Genomic DNA, 21,755 nt, shown 5'->3' on the forward strand with positions numbered 1-21,755 from the left:
TGTTATTATTTTGTATATAATATTTTTTTATTAATTAACAAGTGTTAAAATAGTGATAAAATATATTATATTTAAAAACATAAATTCAAACTTTAAAAATAATATAATTGAAAAAATCATATATCCTGAAATCTCTGTTTAATATATTCATGGAATATACATATGCACTAATCTTTAGTCAATATATAGTAGCGCTTTTAATGGCATATATTCGCCATTAATGGTAAGGGAAAAGAAATATCATTGAAGATCTACGACTATTATGGTCAGAATATTTTCATCATTAACCAACTTTGCTATCACGAGTGGGGATGGGTTTTTTTAAAAATTTTAAATTCTTATATATTTTAGATATTTTATTTGTATTTTATATTAAAAATCTATTTTGACTGCTTAAAATTTTAAAAAAATTCTCTTTCCTTAAAATTTTATAAGTTTATCTTCTTAACATAAATCTTGCATTTGTGTCTGGCTATTAACAAAGCACAAGCATATAGAAAGAAAATGACATAGCAAAGTAAAAACATTCAATTTAATTGCAATACACAATTTGGGAATTTTGGAACTCCTTGTCCAATTCCAGTAATATACATAATTGGGAAAGTTATGCATAGACAGAGACATTAACTAACATTCTAAGCCTCCATTGAAGTACATTGGTGGTTTTGTAGTTAGGACATTTGATTCCTAAGACAGAGACTAGTCTTCAAAATTCAGGTATGAAATTGGTAATTGTGTGGTGGAGGGTCAAACTATAGTTTTAGTGCTTCCGTTACAGTTGAGTTATGATTTAGTCCGTATAATTTAACATCATTGATCTTTCTACTTTTGTAGCACCATTAGCCAACAAAAATAATTAACCTCATAACTATTCTGGTTAAAATGTTGACGTGAAATTTTCTTAAAAACAACACTTCGAACTTATCAGTTGATATGGTTTTTTCTGTGTTCGAGAGGGTGTTTTAAGAAAAAGTTCTCGTCTATGTTTTAACTCGGATAGTTAATGGTGTTTAACTATTTGGGATTAACTAATGAAATCAAATTATGTCAAATTAGTATAGTAGAGGGACAAGAATCAGAATTTGACCTTCAGTGAAGAGCAACCTTGTGGTACTTGGAGTGAAGAGAATATTCAAAGTGATCTTCATAGTTCTGGACTCCTCTTCTTGCTTAAACAACCATTAACATCGTTGAAAGACTCTTGTTTTACGAATTGCTGTTTAGGGGAAGAAATAGACACCGGTGGAATCTCGATGGAGGCAAGCTGAGGCGGCGGATGCTGCCATTGAGGAAGCGGTCCTGCCAAAGAAGGTTCTGCAGGAGGGGACCGGCAATCCTTCACAGCCAGCAGCAGTTTCCCTTTCTCCGGAAGTGGCCTATTAGCTGCTAGTTTCAGGGCCTCTTGGGGAAGAGACGATTCCGGCAATGAGTCCGAATCCGGTGTTGAAACCAAGCTTATGTTGGACTCATCGTCACTGCTAGAAACACCAGAAAATGAAGCAGTTTCATGCTGCGCTTGTCTGTGCTGCTCAATGCGCTTTTAATTGTTGCTCGAACACGAATTTCTCCACCATTAGCTTCTGGCATCGACGTTGAGCTTCGTCTCCTCTTCATCATCTTGCTGAGAACATCTTTGAGATGAAACAATTTTCCATATCCCTTTGCTAAAAATGGGAGGATTCTTGAGCTTCTTGACAAGAGTTGAAATATACTGTTTTCCCCTTCTGTTTTCACGGGACAAACAACACATGAATCCAAAAGCACAAGATAAGCTTAAAAAGTTGAGTGCCCTTTTTATACAGTTAGTTTCTGTGCAAGTAAACAAGACTTGAAATGTTTCTAGGTTGAAGGGAGTGTGAAATCAGCCGTAAAAGTGGAGCCAAAATCCTTGAAATATTTTCAGGGTAGGGTGAGTACATGTGTTAATAATAGAAACTTTTCATATTGGGCATGCGTAAATAAAATTTCAGGATAAATGTTACTAATAAAATAAACAAATAAATAAATATATTCATATTTCAAGATAAATGTGTCCACCCTAGAATACACATACATCCGCATGTAAAAGTTCCAAAGGAAAATTTATTTTCATGAAGTTTTTCAAAAACATGAGCAATCCTAAAGTTCAAAATCAGTGAGTAAATTAAAAAATTGAAAGTATAGTGACTAAAATATGAGAGAGAATATTATTCAATTAAGTAAATTTGTAATTTACCCTTTTTTAGACACATACTAAACTTATGATTTAAACATGCAATAACACTGGCAAAACTTTCGAGATAATGTTCTGGAAAAAATTAATTAACGAGATAAAGCACTCCCAAGATTAATTGCTCAAATAAGGTGAAATCCACAGTATTGGCTACTAGGTAGGGATGGCAACTCAACCCGAATCCGACGGGTTCCGACCCGACCCGACCCGATCGGGTCGGATTTTTTATAAAAAATTCGGGTTCGGGTCGGGTTTAGGGTGAAAAAAATCCGACCCGACCCGACCCGAAAATATATATAATTTTATCCTATATATTTAGGGATAATTACAATAATATCCCTCCATATATAATTTTTTTCAATTAAGTCAAGTTTTCATTTTTATAAAAAATTCGGGTTCGGGTCGGGTTTAGGGTGAAAAAAATCCGACCCGACCCGACCCGAAAAATATATATAATTTTATCCTATATATTTAGGGATAATTACAATAATATCCCTCCATATATAATTTTTTTCAATTAAGTCACTGTTTTCATTGAATAAAATTTTTTTATTATTATTTCGGGTCGGGTCGGGTCGGGTTTCTAAGTCATATATTCGGGTCGGGTGAAACCTTAATTTCGTCGGGTCGGGTCGGGTCACGGGTGAAAAACCCTTTCTTCTCGGGTCGGGTCGGGTGGCCCAAAAACCCGACCCGACCCGACCCATTGCCATCCCTACTACTAGGTCGCCATGCCTTCCGGGCGACCTACTAGGTCGCCATGTCTTCCCCGCGAGCTACAAGAGATAGCATGTGCCATCAGAGGCCATCCGAGAGCATCTGAGGCCATCCGAACGAGCTATGCGAGGGCAGCCGAGCGAGCTATGCGAGGGAATCCGAGGGCAACCGAGCGAGCTATGTGTTGGGCCTACAAGGTCGCCCGGAGTTCATGGCGACCTACAAGGTCGCCCGGAAGGCATGGCGACCTACGGCCAACACTGTGGATTTCACTCTATTTGAGAGTGCATTAGCTCGTGAATTAATTTCTTTCAGAACCAATAACACTTGATAGGGTTAGGGTTCTATTATCTAGCTTAGAATCCAAATCAAAATACACTAATATGAGGAGTAGGTCAAGTGCTTTCTAAATCTCTAATTAGAATTTACATGAACTAAGAATTTTGGAGGGAATTTGAGATTTCTCTCTAAAGCTTAAGGTCTCAACAACGGTGGTTTTGGTGAAACTAAGAAGATGAAACAAAGTAGTGTGAAGATGGATTTTTCCTTCACAATTTCGGTGGGTAGTCTAAAATGGGGAAAGACTGATATTTTGAATTTATTTCATGCATTACACATATTTAATACTATTTTGACCTGGGATGAATCGTGATTAGAATTATTCGTCATCCTTAAAATTTTCAAATTATTATATATTTTATATTTTTTTCTATTGATAATATATTTTCATACTCATAGAATTTTATAAGTTTGTCCCCTCCTAAAATTTTAGAAGTTCGTCCCTTAACATAAACTCTGGAGTATGTACTATTTTGATAGAGGATTAAAAGCACGCGATTTATTTTCGCCTAAGAGAATTAGCTTAGGTTTTCTTTTTTGACTCTTAAAGAAAATGTTGCAAGTTTGATACTCGATTGGAATATTAGGGTGCTTTTTTGAAAGGAGGAAGGAGCTTCTATCCTATATCAACTCAACTAGAATCTACTATTTATTGTTTTGTACATTCAAAAGGGTTGGTGATCTTTAGAATAATTACAAAAATAAATTAAATTAATAAAGGGAAAACATGTAGTATATCGATAAGTAGCCCTATAGATGAAGTATATTTGAGAACCGATATTGAAGGTTATAATATTTACATGATAGTAGAGGAGAACGTTGGGAACAATCACTCCATATACTTTTTTTTAATTTAAGTATATTTTTTATTGATAATTTATTTTTACTCCCTAAAATTTTATAAGTTTGCTCTATTATAAATTTTATAAGTTATCATTAACATAAAATTTTACGTTGATCGTTGTATTTAAGCATGTTTAACATTAGTAAGATTGTTGGATTTTTTTTTTAAAATAAAAGGTTAAGTAGGAATGAATATTTGAATATAAATGAAAATTATAATATTGATATTTTGTTTAGAATTAAAGATTAATATAATTAGCACAACCAACGATCTCGGTGGTAAAGAATTATTGTTATTTTTAGGTCTTAGATTTGAACACCACGGATGTCATGACTGTGAGTGTTCAATATCAATGGTTGAGTGTTATCTTTAGACATATACTGCCTTTTACTTATCCTAATTATAAAAAAAAGATTAAATATAATTAGACCGATTGATAAATATAAATTTTAACAAATAATATAGTTAAAATAGATAATAAACTGAAATATTCTTCATAAAATGATGAGCAAGGTCCTTTTGTACTTAGCATTTTCACACTTTTTTCATGGAGAAATTATAATGGATAACTTTGATTTTAGGTTAGTAAACAAATTTAAAATATTAAATCACTAAATTATTATTTTCTATTAACAAAATTTTCAATAACTTATAAAACATGCCCTTAAGTTTTTCAATTTTAAAATTTTAAGAATAAAACCAATTGATGTGAATTTAATTCACCTATCATGCATGGATATATAGATAATCAAATGAGCAAAGTTGATAGGGTCGATTGGTTAATTTAGAGTTGAAAAAAATGGTCCTTTCTACTAGAATCATTTCCATCTTTTTTTCTTTTAATATATATTTTATTATTTTTCATATTTCATATTTTATAACATTTATAATTAGTATTAATTTATGGTTTACAATAATTAAAAACAATAATAGGTGGATTTAATCAATCAAATTAAAAACCAAAATAACCAACAATCAGTTATCTAATGAGATGAAATATTAGATTATTAAAGTAAGGTGTACGAATCAACGATCGCAATGGTTACGGGATTTGTTATTATCTCTTGATGTATAGGGTTCGAGCATTACATATGTAGGGATATGAGCATTTATTGACAAAGGGTTAAAAGTATGTTCACACTACATTGTATTCAACCCATATTTATAAAAAAAAATCCTTAAGCAAGGTCAGACGATCAAATCATAGCGTTGTGAATGAAGCAAACTGGTTTGAGAAAACCACCCCTATAATTAGCTTTTGTAGTACTAAATCCAAGTTAATCGATCAATAGATGAAACATATTTTTTCAAGCATGCTCTTTAAATGTAAAGTAGGTCCCTCAAATTATTCTATCAATATTTATATCTATGTGTACACTAACTAAAACTATTTTCAATCATAATAAATATCCAACATATGAACCCTACTTGTGACAGGCAAGAGTATGCTTAGAGACATCGGCATTCCACATTGAAATTTAATGTTCAACATTAATAGTTTCTCATTTGCAATGGGAAAATTTCAAGGAATTTTCTTAGCTTTAACTACATAAATCCAAAAAGTAGGGCAGTCCAAACTAAAAATTTGACAACGGAGCCTCAATATGATTCGATAAGATTTTGTTGTATTTCAAAGACCTTTTCTTTTCTTTTCTCATCAAACTTGACATTATGTTTAGAATCAAGAATGAATAGAGAGAGGTGAACATGAGAAATTGTGGTAGAACGCAAGGCTCTTAACCTTGTGGTTGTGGGATCGAGTCCCATTGAGAGCAATTCATAACGTAACAGAGGTCTTCCACGGAAGCTGCTCTCAACCTGGCGTTGGGGGCAGCCTACTACTCTACCTCCTCTTATCCCATTACGTATGGGAATAGAGTCAGCTATAATTTTTTTGAACAAGGGAAATTGTCCCCTTAAAAATTTTAAATTATTAATATTTTATGCATTTTCTATTAGAAAATTATTTTATTCCCTCCTATAATTTTATATGTTCGCTCATTTCTATTTTAAAATTTATCCATAATATAAAATCACGTGTATGTATATATCTAGGATTATGTGTGCATAATTATATCTTTGTAAATTGTAATTCTCTCAAAAATTTCAGTAGTCTCCACCAATTTTTTCTTAAAACAAATAAAATGATAGGTCCTTAAACTACATATGAATCTCCACTTTTGGACAAGAAGATATCCCGTTTAAAGGACCAATTTTATAAAAAGGTATAATAACCAACAACAACAACAACAAAATCATATTCCCATATGCAATGGGGCAAAGGTATAATAACCAAAGGTTATTAAATTATGTTTGAATTATCATTTTGATCGTTAAACTTTTAAAAATTAGAAAATAATCAATAAATCAATTAATAAAATATTTTTGATTATTTAGTAATAAATTATTAAAATAATTATTTGAATATAATTCAATCTCACTTTACCCAACCAAAGACCTTATATTTGACCAATCCCATCAACTTTTTGGCCTAACCCGAAACCCATGTTTTTACGTGTGGGTCCTTTTAGCCCCACCCTCTTGCATGAAAATTGTGGCGCACATCCCACGCTCACATCTACGCATGTGGCTTTAGCTAAGGGTACTACTTTTCCTTCATCTTTGATATATTTTTGTTTGTGGGCTCTTTCTTTTTGGGGTGCAATCAACTTCTAAAACATTGCAACTAATTTTATATAGTGGGTCGAAAAAATGTCAAATCGAAATATTTTTTTAGAGATTAAATTGATTTATTATTATTTTAGGAAAATAAAAATTTATTGAAGTGTTTTGTCCTCGTTTGCCTAAGAAAATTGTATTTTATTTTGTGTTTTAAATCAATTTCAATGAAGAAATGGGCTTTAAGATGCGGACAGACCCGTCTACGTGTAAGGGTAGTATGTGACATATTATAATACAGGTACTAAAATTTAGGGGTCTAGATTTAGTAACATAAGGTCTACACATCTTCTAGGACGAGTCTAGATGTAGAATATATATGATTTAGGGAAAAAGATAAATTTTAAAATTATCTTTTACTTTCGATCAAATATGTAATGCAAGTAGATGAATTTTGATTTAATTTTTTTTTGTTGTCCTCTCGATTTCAAAACTTCGTCTCGATTAATCAAGATTCAAATAATATATTTTGATTTAACATGTTACGTTAATGTTAAGTTCGCCTATTTGTTAATGCTGATTGCCAAATACTATATTTTTATATTTGTACATCGAAATGAAAATGGAATTCAATTAGTTTTGCTCTTCCTGAAAAAAGAAGTAAAAAAATTAATAGGAGATCACAAAAATAAAAATGACGACGAAGAAGAAAAATACATATTTGTTTTTGGGTAGTTCTATGTTACAACCTAAAATTTAAGGATAAAAACAGTAGAAATCAGATACTATCGGAAATGTTATCAAATCATAATATTTTAGATTGGACGTGATTTAAAATATTACATTTTTCATAGTATTTTAACGAGTGAGGACAGGATACAAATAGGTTAGAGTATGAGACTCCTAATGAGTCACTATTGCGAATTGATCTTTAGATCAGGGATGGGCCGAGGTAATGGGTGGGGGGCAATTGTTCTTCCTAAAAATTTAAAATTATCATATAATTTAGATTTTTTTATATAATTTTTGTTTAAAATCTATTTTTACCCCTTGAATTTTATAAATTTGTTCCCCTAAATTTTTAAAGATTCACACCCTCTAGAATAAAATCTTGTGTAGGTTACTGCTCTAAATCATCATGAAATATAAATTGAGTTTAATGGGGGTCTCGATTCCTCGAATACGGAGATGGAACAAAAACTTTTTAAGATAGAATTGAAGTCTTCTCAGAATTTATCGAATAGTCTTTGATAATGTGTCCCTTATCACCATATAAAATTATATTTTTGGAATTTTCATTAAGTTAGAAGGAAACTAACTCTTTTTAAATCAAGTATTAGTTTGGTGATTAACTGAAGAGAAAGTGAGTTAAGCAAGGTAGGGTTTAAGGTTTTAATGGAATCGTGTGTTATGGTAAACCAAAATTAATAGTATAATAAATAAAATAAAGGGTACTACATGTTAACAAATTATGCTTAACTGTAGATAATATAAGTGAACAAAACGTTCGATGAACTGTTCATAAATAATTTGATTTATGTGTGTTTGTCAAGCTAACTAAATTCATGAGCATAAACAAGAGTTTGAGGGTCGTTTATTATACGAACAAAGCATGTCCAGTTCATTTATACTCATAAAGAAGTTTGTTTATGTTCGTTCAAATTATTTATTTTAATCGTTTGGAAAAAAGTGTGAAAAGAAAGAACACGGCCCATGCAAGTCTCAAACCTACCGCCCCAAAATTTAAGCATAAAACAACAACACTAGAAAAAGGGTTTGAACCTCTAAACTTGTGGTTTACAGCCACACACTCTAACCAACTGAGCTATTCCGACTTTTTGCTTCTTGTTTAATGCATATTGTTTAACAAGACAAAGAGTTGCAGAGCTATTATGGAGGGTCAAAGCTGAAGTACATGGAAGCTTTAAAGGACTTGTTCCCCCTTGGCATATTGTTTACGTCTGGGATGTATCATTTCCTGCATCTTAAAACACTTGCATGTCGCTTTAACTCTTGTTTCTTGTTCCCATTTTGATTTTGATTTTAACTCTGTTGCATATTAGATATTGCATCCTACAAAAAATTTGGAAAAAATATAATTGATAGGTATGGCTCATAAATATACCAGTAAAGAGGACAGGAGATAGAGCGGAGTGAGCGAAGCGAACATCAATTGTCCTTACAAAGAAAGTCTCGTTGTGGGGTTACGAATTATGTGGGTTGGGGGTGCGGGGGCGTAGCCCCGCGGTACGGTACAGGGTTGATTTTGTAATTATGTACCACGGTTTTCTATTATAAATAGAGATGTAACCTAGACCTAAAATATCATTGAATAAAACTTCTAGCGCCGCCTAGGCACCGAGGACGTAAGCACATTGCCGAACCTCATAAAATTCTCGTGTTCTTTTGTTTTCTTTACCCGTTTTCGTCAACAATTGGTATCAGATGTCAGGAGCAAAATTCGAAGTCGCGAAATTCGATGGTCAGGGTAACTTCGGATTATGGCAAACGAGGGTGAAGGATCTATTGGCGCAGCAAGGGATCTTGAAGGCTTTGCGACCTACAAAGCCGGCGTCGATGGATGAGGAAGATTGGGAAGAATTGCAGCAGCGAGCGGCAGGAACCATACGATTATGCTTGGCAGACGAGGTTATGTATCACGTCATGTATCTATCGTCTCCAGACGAAATTTGGAGGAAGTTAGAAAGTCAGTTTATGTCCAAATCCTTAACGACAAAACTGTATCTGAAGCAGCGGATGTATGGGCTGAAGATGCAGGACGATCACGATTTGGCGCAACACGTGAATGTCTTCAATCAAATCGTTTCTGATCTGGCTCGGCTTGATGTGAAAATTGAGGATGAAGACAGAGCGATGATTCTGTTGTGTTCGTTGCCTCCCTCTTACGAACACATGGTGACTACTCTTACATATGGGAAAGAGACTATCAACGTTGAGGAGATTACTGCAGCCTTGTTGGCTCACAACCAGCGGAAGCAGAATGCAGGGGAAAGCTCTCAAGCCGATAGCTTATATGTCAAGGGTAATCGAGATCGTGGACGGAAGCCAGAGAAGGCAGGGTCCGGGAAGCGAAATTCCAGATCCAAATCCAGGGATAAGAAGACGATTCACTGTTACAAGTGCAAGGAGGCGGGACATATGAAGCGAGACTGTCCGAAGTTGAAAAAGCAGACTGATGAGAAGCGTGATGGCTCATCCAAGTCTGTGAACGTGGTCGAGGATGATAATTCTGATTACAGTGAGGGTGATATGCTTTCTATTTCAACGACACAATTGACAGATGCTTGGATTCTTGATTCTGGATGTTCTTATCACATCACGCCAAATAGGGAATGGTTTTCGACATACAAGCCGATTAATTCTAGTTCGGTTTATTTGGGTGATGATCGATGTTGTAATATTGTTGGTATTGGTGATGTCATAATTAAGATGCACGATGGCTCCGTTCGGACGTTGAGTGGTGTTCGACATATCCCAGACTTGAAGAAGAATTTGATTTCCTTGGGCACTTTGCACAAGAATGGTTTTATCCCTAAGGCTGACGAGGATAGGGAACCATTCGGATTGTTAAAGGAGCATTGACTGTGATGAAAGGCAAGATGACTGCAGGGAATATCTACAGATTGTTAGGGAGTACCGTTGCAGGTGGAGTTCACTCTGTTGAGTCCTGTGATGATACGACAAAATTGTGGCATATGCGCCTTGCTCATCTTAGTGAACGTGGTATGGCAGAATTACACAAGAGAAACTTGTTGCATGGTGTCAAAAGTTGTAAGCTCGATTTTTGCAAGTATTGTGTTCTTGGTAAACAGACTAAAGTCCGTTTTAAGACTGCGAAGCACACAACTCAAGGGATTCTTGATTATGTGCATTCTGATGTATGGGGGCCTTCCACGACATCGTCTTTGGGTGGATCTAGGTACTATGTTACTTTTATTGATGATTTTTCACGAAAAGTTTGGGTGTATTTTTTGAAACAGAAATCTGAAGTTTTTGAGAAGTTCAAGCTGTGGAAAGCTGAGGTAGAAAACCAAACAGGACGAAAAATCAAGTTTTTGCGGTCTGAAAATGGTACGGAGTACACAGATTCACATTTCCTACAATTCTGTAAGGAGCATGGGATTCAGAGGCATTTTACAGTGCGCAAGACACCACAACAGAATGGTGTTGCGGAACGAATGAACATGTCATTGAATGAAAGAGCCAGATGTTTGCGGTTGAATGCGGGGATTCCCAAACGCTTCTGGGCTGAGGCTGTTAACATGGCGTGTTACCTTATCAACAGATCGCCAAGGGCATCGCTGGCTGGGAAAGTTGCAGAAGAGGTATGGACTGGTCATGATGTTAGTTTTGATAACTTACGGATTTTTGGTTATCCTGCTTATGTGCATGTACCTGCTGATGAGAGATCCAAACTTGATGCAAAATCGAAGGAGTGCATTTTTCTGGGTTACAAGAAAGGTGTCAAAGGATTCAAGTTCTGGGATCCAATTGCGAAGAAAATTGTGATTAGTAGAGATGTCGTTTTTTGATGAACATTCCATGTTGCAGCAGAAGCAAGACACGACAGTGGTGGATTTCGAGTAGTTTCCAGTTGAGAAACCAGAAACTTCTCAACCGACTTCTGGTGGTTCCACTATGGATGATTTGCAGGATTATAGTCTCGCCAGAGACAGGGTGAGACGGACGAATATAAAGCCTCCGAACAAATTAGGTTTTGAAGACTTGGTATCTTTTTCACTTATTGTTAGCAGTGATGATCCGGTTACTTTTCATGATGCCGTTACTAGTCAGTAAAACGACAAGTGGATGGCAGCCATGGTTGAGGAGATGGAGTCTTTGAATCACAATCGTACATGGGAGTTAGTTCCCCTTCCTGAGGGTAAGAAGCCGATTGGTTGCAAATGGGTGTATAAGAAGAAACCAGCAGTAACAGAAAAAGAGGGGGAGAAGTTCAAGGCTCGTTTGGTAGCGAAGGGTTTTTCACAGCAGAAAGGAGTTGATTATGATGAAATCTTTTCTCCTGTGGTCAGGCACACTTCAATCCGAGCAGTACTTGCATTGGTGGCTAGTTGGGATTTGCATTTAGAGCAGATGGATGTTAAAACTGCTTTTTTGCATGGTGATTTAGAGGAGCAGATCTACATGTGGCAACCTGAAGGTTTCACTCAACCTGGAAACGAGCATTTAGTTTGTAGATTGAAGAAATCTTTGTACAGGTTGAAACAGTCTCCGAGACAGTGGTATAAACGATTTGACTCCTATATGATCAAGATTGGCTACAACCGATGTGAGTATGATTGTTGTGTCTATGTTAAGAGCATTGATGATGGTTCTTTTATTTTTTTATTATTGTATGTTGATTGCTGCGAAGAACATGGATGATGTTATCGGGTTGAAAACTTTATTGAGACAGGAATTTGATATGAAAGATTTAGGTGTTGCAAAGAAAATTCTTGGAATGGAAATTTGCAGGGACAGAGACTCAAGGAAACTGCGGCTATCTCAACGGGGTTATGTTGAGAAAATGCTAGAAAGGTTTGCGATGAGCAGCGCGAAACCAGTTAGCACTCCATTGGCGAATCACTTTAAGCTCTCATCAGAACAGTGCCCTAAGACAGATAAGGAAGCTGAAGATATGGCAAAGGTTCCGTATTCTAATGTTGTTGGCTGCTTGATGTATGCGATGGTATGTACTCGTCCTGATTTAGCTCATGCTGTTAGTCAAGTTTGTAAGTACATGTCTAAACCTGGTAAACAACATTGGGAAGCAGTCAAGTGGATCTTTCGGTACTTAAAGGGTACTGTGGGACATGGAATTGTTTTTGGGAGTCAGCGGGATAATCCTTTGGTTGTAGGATATGTGGATTCAGACTATGCAGGTGACTTGGATAATAGAAGATCTACGACAGGGTATGTCTTTACTCTTGGTGGAGGGCCTATTTGTTGGAAGTCTACTGTTCAATCTGTTGTGGCTCTATCTACAACTGAAGCTGAGTACATGGCAGCGGCTGAACCTGCAAAAGAAGATTTATGGCTTACTGGTTTAGTGAAGGAGTTGGGTGTTTAACAAGGTGGAGTTCAGTTGTTTTGTGATAATCAAAGTGCTATTCACTTGGCTAAGAATCAGGTGTATCGTGCTAGAACTAAACATATTGATGTAAGGTTCCACAAGATCAGAGAGTTGGTTGCATCTGGAGAGGTTTTGTTTCAGAAGGTACATACTGATGAGAATGCCGTTGATATGTTCACCAAGCCAGTTACGACAGACAAGTTCAAGCATTGCTTGGACTTGTTGAATGTTTTGAGTTGTTAAAGAAGCAAGGTAACCCAACCCACATTGAAGTTTCCAAGGGGCAGGATATTCGCCAAGGTGGAGATTTGATAGGTATGGCTCATAAATATACCAGTAAAGAGGACAGGAGATAGAGCGGAGTGAGCGAAGCGAACATCAATTGTCCTTACAAAGAAAGTCTCGTTGTGGGGTTACGAATTATGTGGGTTGGGGGTGCGGGGACGCAGCCCCGCAGTACGGTACATGGTTGATTTTGTAATTATGTACCACGGTTTTCTATTATAAATAGAGATGTAACCTAGACCTAAAATATCATTGAATAAAACTTCTAGCGCCGCCTAGGCACCGAGGACGTAAGCACATTGCCGAACCTCATAAAATTCTCGTGTTCTTTTGTTTTATTTACCCGTTTTCGTCAACAATAATCATATTCAAGTTTGATACTTCAGTAACATAAGCTGCTACTTCCACCACTTATTTTGTGTTTTGAATTTCCCATGTTATATATACATATATATATGATTGTTCAATCTATCTGTGTTTAATGGTTTCTCTTAGGGTTTTGAATTTAAACTCCTATTAGCCTTATTGGAGAACAGGAAAGAGTTACATAAGATTTTATGCTAAGGAGGTGAACTTATAATATTTTAAAGGGACGGAAACAATTTTTTAATAGAAAATACAAAAAATATCTAAAATATAGGTAATATAATTATCCTAGGCCGGTCGGATCAAAGATTTTTCATCCTAAACCTGATCAGATTCAAACATTTTTTCTTTATATTCAATCCTATAGAATCAGATTAGATCGAAACTCGTCAAATTTAGATAATTTGACCATCACTTATCACATTGGATATTTTATTTTGTGAAAGCGCAAACACTATATTAGACATCTTAAAAGTTAAGGTATTGCATAAGACCTTTTTCATAATATAAATACTACATTATACATTTTAAAAAATATAGGTAATATATTCTCCATAAAGAAATGTAAATGTCACATTCAACATTTGTCAAAATACATTGATAAAATATGACATGATCACATAGTTAATATTTCAAATTGAAGTTCTTTTAGTCAAATTCAAAGAAGTCATTAATTTTTACCGAGTTCGATTCAAAGAAAAATTCATTGAGTTGATCTCATCTATTTATGCGAAGACAAATCAAATACAAAGCCCTGGTCTTGGTGGATTGGTTGGGAATTCTTAACATTGTGAGATACGTTCATTGGAATAACTTCAAACACTCACCCTTAACCAAAACCATTGATAAACCTGTTATTATTCAAGTATAAACAAGGTAAGGCCAATGAGAACAAAACCATTAATGGTACGTCTTTAGATAGTTAATGAGAAAACATGTATGCATTTTTATGGAGAATAAGAAGAGCAATACATAATAGTAGCATTACAAACTTGGAAAGGGAACATTAAAGGTGTTCTGAAAGCAAAACCATGTATGTCCCTTTCCTGCTGGACCTGCTCTATCTACACTGCAGAAACAAAAAGAGTTGAATGGATTGCAACTATTTGAAAGTTGTGAAGATAAATTAGCATCCTCCCTTGTCCCCATTGATGCATCATCTAGATTTCCGCTACTTTCGACTTGCTCCAATCCTCAATGGGACTTCATCGGCAGGTTTTGGTTGAAGTTCATCTCCTACCCCATCCTCCAGCAGCACGACCTTCATTGCTGTTTTCTTTAGCTTCATTGCTGTGTACACCATTTGTTCCCATCAGATGATCTTCACTCCCTGCTTCGTTAGTTAAAAGCATTCATTGCCTTTATTTATTCCACCCACCAGATTGATTCCAATGGGAGGATTGGCCTCCCTGATCAGGAGAAACAAATATACTAGTTAGTAATGAGGGTTTGGAAAATTTGAAGAAAAAAAAGTGTGAAAAAGAGTAAAATGGCCCGTGCAGGTTTCGAACCTGCGACCTTCGCGTTATTAGCACGACGCTCTAACCAACTGAGCTAATAGGCCATTAGCTTTCTTTTGAGAAATATTATATATTTCCTAAATATAAAAAAGGGTTATTTGAAGTTGCAAAAAGTAGTAACGCTAGAAGGAGGGCTTGAACCTCCGACCTTGTGGTTAACAGCCACACGCTCTAACCAACTGAGCTATTCCAGCTTCTTGATCCACCATTCACACAAATGTTATTTAGTTCTTTATTAGATTAAACATATGTGGAAGGATGGAAGAATCTTTGGAACAAGTGGTTCTATTATGATAATTCAGAATAATTAATATTAAATAAATAAATTTTAAAATAAAAATAAATTAATAATATGTGCTTCTTAATATATTTATTTTCACTATTAAGCATCATAATTTTATATTTTGATTAAATAAATTAAATAAAGTAATGTAATATTCTCTGTGAATTCATTATATAATCGTATTTATAGAATTAATCTTATATTTATGAATCAAATGTACACGAAAAATGTGATTTATACATCTAAAATTAACATCACACTTTTAATAAAAATAAAAATAAATTCAATCATCCAAACGAAATTGAGTGTCTATAACATACTTGGATTGAATTAAAAGAGGAATTAGAAATTCCTAAATTTTAAAATAAAACAACGCTAGAAGGAGGGCTTGAACATCAACCTTGTGGTTAACAGTTCCTGCTCTAGTTATTTTATTAAATTATAATTCAGTGATAGCAGGCTTGTATAACTACATCTTTTAATTATATATCATAAGCTACAGTAATTAACAATATTATAGGCATTTTTATATTCAATTTTAGTAAATGTTAAACTGATCATTAAAAAATCATATTTATAATAGTATAACTTGTGATAGTTCAAATATTATATTTAGAGATGGTTATACGTGAAGTTAGATTGGGTTGAATTTTCCGTCAACTTGGCTTCGATTTGAGTAGTATATCCCTTCACTCGACTTGATCCAAATTTAGAAAGGCTTCATCTGTCCTAAACTTGACCCGACACAAATTAAAAATTATTTTATTATATTTATTCAGTAAAAAATGGAGAAAAGTGAAGAAAAGGAAATAAAGAAGGGTATTATAGTAATTATATCTAAATATATAGAGATGTTTATAGTAATATCTCAAGTTGGGTCAAGTCCAAGAATTTTCACTCTAAACCCGACCAGACTCTTACATACGTAATGCTCAAACTAGAGATCTCAAAGATAACAACAATCTCTTAATCACTAAGGTCGCTTGGTTCGTGCTGAATTTTGAGTATAAACGCCTAATAATTCATTTTATTTTTCTTAAATAGTCTAATATTTCAGTCTCTATCAATATTTAATCATGTCTATGACCTACTCGGAGTAATGCAGCAAAAAATGAGATAAGTACAAATCTTAATAAGATAATTACCTGCAGAGCACGCACATAGAGATTTACTTTCTCACAAAGTTGTGCAATTCGAGGCGATCATAGTGACTGAACATTCCATTTGCTAAAATGCCATCAGCAACTTTAGGAAAAGTCACTATGATCAGCTAAACCCTACATGGAAAAGAATGGTATTGAACTACATATATTATTATTATTTTTTAAAATGGAAAAATAGAGGGACGGAGATTACCTGAACCAACATATCAAAGAAGTAACCTTTATCTGTAGAAAAGCACGCTCTGGCAGATTTGGCTTCAAAACATGTAAAAAAAAATGCAGTAGCCTCTCGTGTCAAATTCCACTGAGAAAAAGCATATACCCAAAGAAAACAATTTCATTTGTTTTGTATAGAAAAGTAAGGTTATTTTCACAAGCAAAATGATAAACATCGGACCTGAAGAAAAAGGTCAGTAATAGTGTTGTAAACAACTGGACAACCTTCATTTGAGACACCATCAATGCAAAATTAACAGTTCCCTGCAAGTAAAACAAGTGATAACCCCTTTGTCCATGAAAATTAGAGATTAAATTCCATAGAAAAGATCATAACAATAGATATTGATTGCCGAACAATAAAAAGGACTTTAATGAAGAGAATTAATACGACTCAACATATTTATCAATTATTCATATGACACGCTTCAAACCCTTCAAATATTAGTGACTATTTGTACATTTTACTCTTTTTTATTTTATATATTTATTGTGTCACGTCAGTAATCCGTTAAAAGTTTAAAGATAGTTATTCTTCAATAACCACGTCTTAATTAAATAAAAACCAAAACGATTAAATATTATATTTTTTGAATTTGGTGAATATATATATATATATACAAAACTTAAACGAAAGTGATTAATTTTATAATTTAACCAAATTTATTTCCATGGAACAATTAAAAGTGAAAATTTTGGACCTTATCCAATTCAATGATACTGTCTCCCATATTAAAATAAAAAAAAGGAATTATAAAGGAATCCAATCCTTGTCAAAATCAATGACAAAGTCTCCTTATTTTTCATGTACATATTCTCATTTATTACGAATCATACAATAGTGAAACAACCCTACCCGGTCTAGGCCCCCTGTCGGTGGATGCCGTTACCAGAAGACTTCATCTCCGTCTTTCAAATTCAGTCTCCAGTCACCGCCATTTCCTTATCCGCTGCCTTCACGTCGTCCCGGAACTTCTTGTAAATGTCACTCTTATAAAATTTCCTAGTCCTGAGTGACAAAAGAAATGACACAATCGTGCCAAACAAGGTAGTAGCTGTTATTATAATGAAAGACAATTTGAAACACTCAACCCCTTTGCAATCCAGATCTTCACCGGCTCTCCTCACAATACCTAAAGCTGCCATTTGCTTCTTAGCCTCTCTATCGTACAAGTTTCCGGCCACTTTCACGTTGAGTATGTAGGCGCCGATGGGGCTCGCAACCGACCCTAAATTGTACAGCGTCGAATAGTATTTGAGTCCAAAGAGTTCAGAGATAATGGCGAAAAGTAAAGGCCATTGTGCCCCAAAGCAGAAACCAATGATGACCGATGCAACATAGAGGCCACCGGGGACATCGAAGGCAATCAAAAGGTGGCCGACACATGCGAAGAGCATAATCAAGGTGAGCATTAGAGGCCTGGGGAACTTGTATTTGGTCAAGAAGATTTCTGAGACAAAACCTGATGCAACTCTGCCAAGGTAATTCCATATGCTCACGAGGGAAACGAATGTGCTTATGCTTCTTTTAGGGTACCCCAAGGAGCTTCCAATTTGCCCGAGATTGTCGATCGCAGTTAAAGTGCCACCGACCCCACAAGTCGTGGCTAAGAAAAGGATTAACATGTCTAGGCTGAAAAGTGCCTGCAAAATTGTGTAGTCTTCTCCTCTGTTTGGTGCCTTGAATGCCGTTTTCCAGCATGAAACATCGGTTTGATCGCTACTTCTTGAATTGTTTGAGGCCAACATAGCTGCGGTGCTCGACTCTGAGGGAGTTTCGGGGATATTGTCCTTGGACTCTTCGGAATGCGGCTTCTCCGTGACGATTTTCAATGCAGAATTGGGATAATTTAAGGCCTTAATTCTGGCATCCCAAAGCTTGTATTCTTCAGTAATCACAACACCAAGTGGTAAAAACAGCAAGAAAAGAACAATGGCAGCACTGCCACCATATTTAGGTTGAGTGAACAAAAATCTCTTCTCCACAATGATAATAACAATCAAGAAAGAAGCAAGAGCAAGGGAGATATAAAGAAATTTATAGAAAACTTTAAGCTCATTCGCCTGGCGAGCCACTTTCATGACCCGAATCGTTCTCACAAAACAAAGCGATATAGCAGCCGGAAGCCAACCGATAAATAGGATCAAGGCCTTCGTATTATCACCGTACAAAGCATGGTACAACTGAGTTATGATCGCACCACTCAAGCCAACATAACCCTTGAGAAGCCCCAGCACGACGCCTCGGCTCTCTGGGAAATTCTTGACGCAGACGACGATAGAGCCGGTGTTGGCGAAAGATTGTGAATTGGCACCGATACATATGTACAAACACATATGCCACACTTGTGGTGTGGCGATCCTTTTGGTGACGGCCAACCAAATCATGAAGTACCCGAAGAAGTTGAGGACCGCACCGACTGATAGCACGAACCACGGCGGTGTGACCTCAGCTATGAGCCCCGATAGGACCCCGACGTTGTTGCCCAAGTCCTTGAAGAAACTGAGCAAATTGAGAGTGGTTTGGTCATAGCCAAGCGATTCTTTAATGTCGCCAGAGTATAAGCCAAACATGTAGGCTGCACCAGCAGCTGACATGATCAAAAGTGAGCCAAAAACCATGAGCCATGGTCCTGTTAGGATCTGAGCGGCTAAGCTCTTTGAGGTTGGCTCAGTGGCACCACCGTAACCTGACCCTGCCATCATTTTTTTTTGGTTTAAATTGTATTGTTTTCGATGAAGATTGATGGTTTAGAGCTTGTTTTTTAACATAGTGCTTAATAAGTCACTATATATAGGAAAAAGAAAAGGAAAATACATGTGCATGGAAACCAAGGATGAGGGTAAAATAGTCTTTGGAGTTTGTTCCAATTTTTTTTAATCATAAGTGTAATATCTCGTTTTGGTCCTACCTGTCTTTTTCAATTCGTTTTATTTCCTTCCTTTACCTTTATTTTGAATTTTTCTTAATCATGTTCTGTTTGTAATTCGAATGCTTCGGTTTATAAAAACCAGGCCACCTGCAAAATCAAGGAGAGGGTTTTTTGTTTTTCATAGGCGAGAGGAGAAGAGCAGCCATCACAACCAATTGTATTTTCGAAATGAAAATAACGAAAAGAGGTTCTCCCCTTTCTTTTCATTTGTTTCTTTGCATGCATGGTTTTTCTATTAACGGAGATGAATAACCTACAAAAAGAAAGTAAAGAGAAACCTACAAAAGAAAAGGAAAGGAGAATGGTGTACCTCTCGTCCTCCAACGAAAGGAGTGTGGATATCAGAGGATAACATATATGCAAATCGAGACGATCCAACGAGGTGGATGAGACAAGTGAAATCCAAAAGGTTTTCGACTATTAGTTACATACGATGACGAGATGCCGGGCGGCTAGTGACTATAGAACTCTAGAGAGAAGGGAGATATTATCTCTCTAAGACACGTTAGAGAGAGAAGAAAATGACTAAAGGGGTAGGGCTGTAAATGAGATGAGACAGATTGCGAGTTACTCAAGATCGACTCGGTCAAGGCTCGATAAATACTCGGATTGAATGAACTCCACTCGAGCTCGAACTCGACTCGAATTCTTAACGAGCCGAAACAAGCTACTTAATACTCGACTCGAAAAGCTCGTGAGCAGCTCGAAAATATAATATATTAAAATTTTATTTTTTTTAAAATAAATTATTAATAATATTAATATTTATGTGTTGATTTTTTTAAAATACAGTAAGATTTTTATGTATTTAAGATTCATGTTCGAGTTTGAGTTTGAGGCTTCAATCTAGTTAAGCTTAAGACTTTTTTTTCATTTCGAGCCTTTTCGAGCTGCTCACGAGCTTCAGTTCAGGATTTCGAGTTCAAGTCGAGCTTAAAAATTTTAAGCTCGCGAGTTTTCGAATCGAGTCAAACTTCATTTCAGAATTTTCGAATCAAGTCGAGTTCAGTAATACTCGAGCTCGACTCGACTCGTTTATACCCCTAAAAGGGATATATAAAACCTTCCAAAACGACGTCGTTTTGGCAATAGATCCGACCCACTCTAGACCATGAATATGTTGGGGAAACTATGGTCTTGGCCTTCTAATTTACGTTTTATTCCCGTTTGGTCATTTTTGTAATTTTATTTCTTTATTTCAGTTATTTGACTTTCTTTTGTTCTATTTTGGTCCTTTGCATTTGCTTTGTTATTTATTTTAATTTTTTAAGGTCTTTAATTTATAATACATTTCAATTAACTCAATTTTCTTTTGTTTGCTCGTTTTCAAATTTCTTTTAATTAAGATCCTTGGTTTTTTATTTATTCTAATTTAGTCTGTTTAGAATTTAATTTATTTAGTCTTATTTTTACTATTTATTTATTCCACCTCCAATTAGTACATTACTTCAGTTTTGGTATTTATTTCTTCTTTTAATCTTTTAGGACTTTTAAGACAGGTGAGTCAATTCTTTCATTTATTTATTTTATATCATATTATCATGTATATTTTTTATGAATGTTATTTTATATATTACTAATGAATTTTATTTCTTTTTCAAGGTGTAAGCAAAATTTATGTTTATTTAAGGGATCACTAATTAAATTAATTCATGAATTCATGGTTTTCTATTTTTAAGACAACATTTTAATCGACTAGGTACCAAAAAAGTATTGTGCGAGTGCTAATCATTCCTCATACGTAATCAACTCTCGATCCATTTTCGTTAGTAAGTAGACTGAATTTGTTGTTTCAATTTATTTAAAATGGTAAACTTTTAGGGTACTTCAATCACACCCTAATAAGGATCGATGGTGACTCTCTTGAACCACAATATAGTATGCATTCGAAGTATGCCTTTAAAAGAGGATTCACCTTTCATTTTCATATAATTGAGCTAGGTTCTACTCTTACCTATCTAATAGGGAGCACGAAGCTATGTCTTGTGAGGTTTTCACCTTCTTACAGGATAAGGGATCATTTCCGAGGCACACATATTATGCCTTTGTGTATGTTTTCACCACCATATGAACATAGGAGATGTGTATCACACCCTAGGGCAAATTTTAAGGGACTAAATTGTAAGATTCTCAAAATTTTATAGTAATTTTTGAAATTCCTGAA

General features: G+C 35.2%; 2 protein-coding genes and 2 non-coding genes across 4 annotated transcripts; all 4 read right to left on the bottom strand.

Annotated features, from left to right (window-relative positions):
* Positions 1-604: 604 nt before the first annotated feature.
* Positions 605-1,750, bottom strand: LOC120174656. The gene is made up of 2 exons (XM_039181439.1): positions 1,592-1,750; positions 605-1,537 (listed from the first exon to the last, which is right to left on the bottom strand). Exons 1-2 carry the CDS (start codon positions 1,748-1,750, stop codon positions 1,145-1,147), a joined length of 552 nt encoding a protein of 183 aa, XP_039037370.1. The 3' UTR covers positions 605-1,144.
* A 13,216-nt stretch (positions 1,751-14,966) lies between these two features.
* TRNAI-AAU lies at positions 14,967-15,040 on the bottom strand. The gene has a single exon. It is a non-coding gene; the product is annotated as a tRNA-Ile (tRNA).
* Positions 15,041-15,116: 76 nt separating this feature from the next.
* TRNAN-GUU lies at positions 15,117-15,190 on the bottom strand. The gene has a single exon. It is a non-coding gene; the product is annotated as a tRNA-Asn (tRNA).
* Positions 15,191-17,530: 2,340 nt separating this feature from the next.
* LOC120174530 (protein NUCLEAR FUSION DEFECTIVE 4-like) lies at positions 17,531-19,380 on the bottom strand. Its single transcript, XM_039181343.1, has one exon. The coding sequence runs from the start codon at positions 19,362-19,364 to the stop codon at positions 17,577-17,579; it is 1,788 nt and encodes a 595-aa protein (XP_039037274.1). The 5' UTR covers positions 19,365-19,380; the 3' UTR covers positions 17,531-17,576.
* Between the last annotated feature and the right edge of the window lie 2,375 nt (positions 19,381-21,755).

This window comes from Hibiscus syriacus, unplaced genomic scaffold (assembly GCF_006381635.1).
Source record: "Hibiscus syriacus cultivar Baekdansim isolate YM2019G1 unplaced genomic scaffold, ASM638163v2 tig00112114_pilon, whole genome shotgun sequence".
In the NCBI taxonomy this organism is placed as follows: domain Eukaryota; kingdom Viridiplantae; phylum Streptophyta; class Magnoliopsida; order Malvales; family Malvaceae; genus Hibiscus; species Hibiscus syriacus.

What these genes read in the sequence shown, in the direction of transcription:
- LOC120174656 (XM_039181439.1), bottom strand. Translation starts at nt 1,750, where the DNA reads ATGTGTTGTTTGTCCCGTGAAAACAGAAGGGGAAAACAGTATATTTCA. An exon ending in AAGAGGAGACGAAGCTCAAC is followed by an intron (nt 1,538 to 1,591) that starts GTCGATGCCAGA and finishes AACAATTAAAAG; the next exon opens with CGCATTGAGCAGCACAGACA.
- LOC120174530 (XM_039181343.1), bottom strand. Translation starts at nt 19,364, where the DNA reads ATGATGGCAGGGTCAGGTTACGGTGGTGCCACTGAGCCAACCTCAAAG.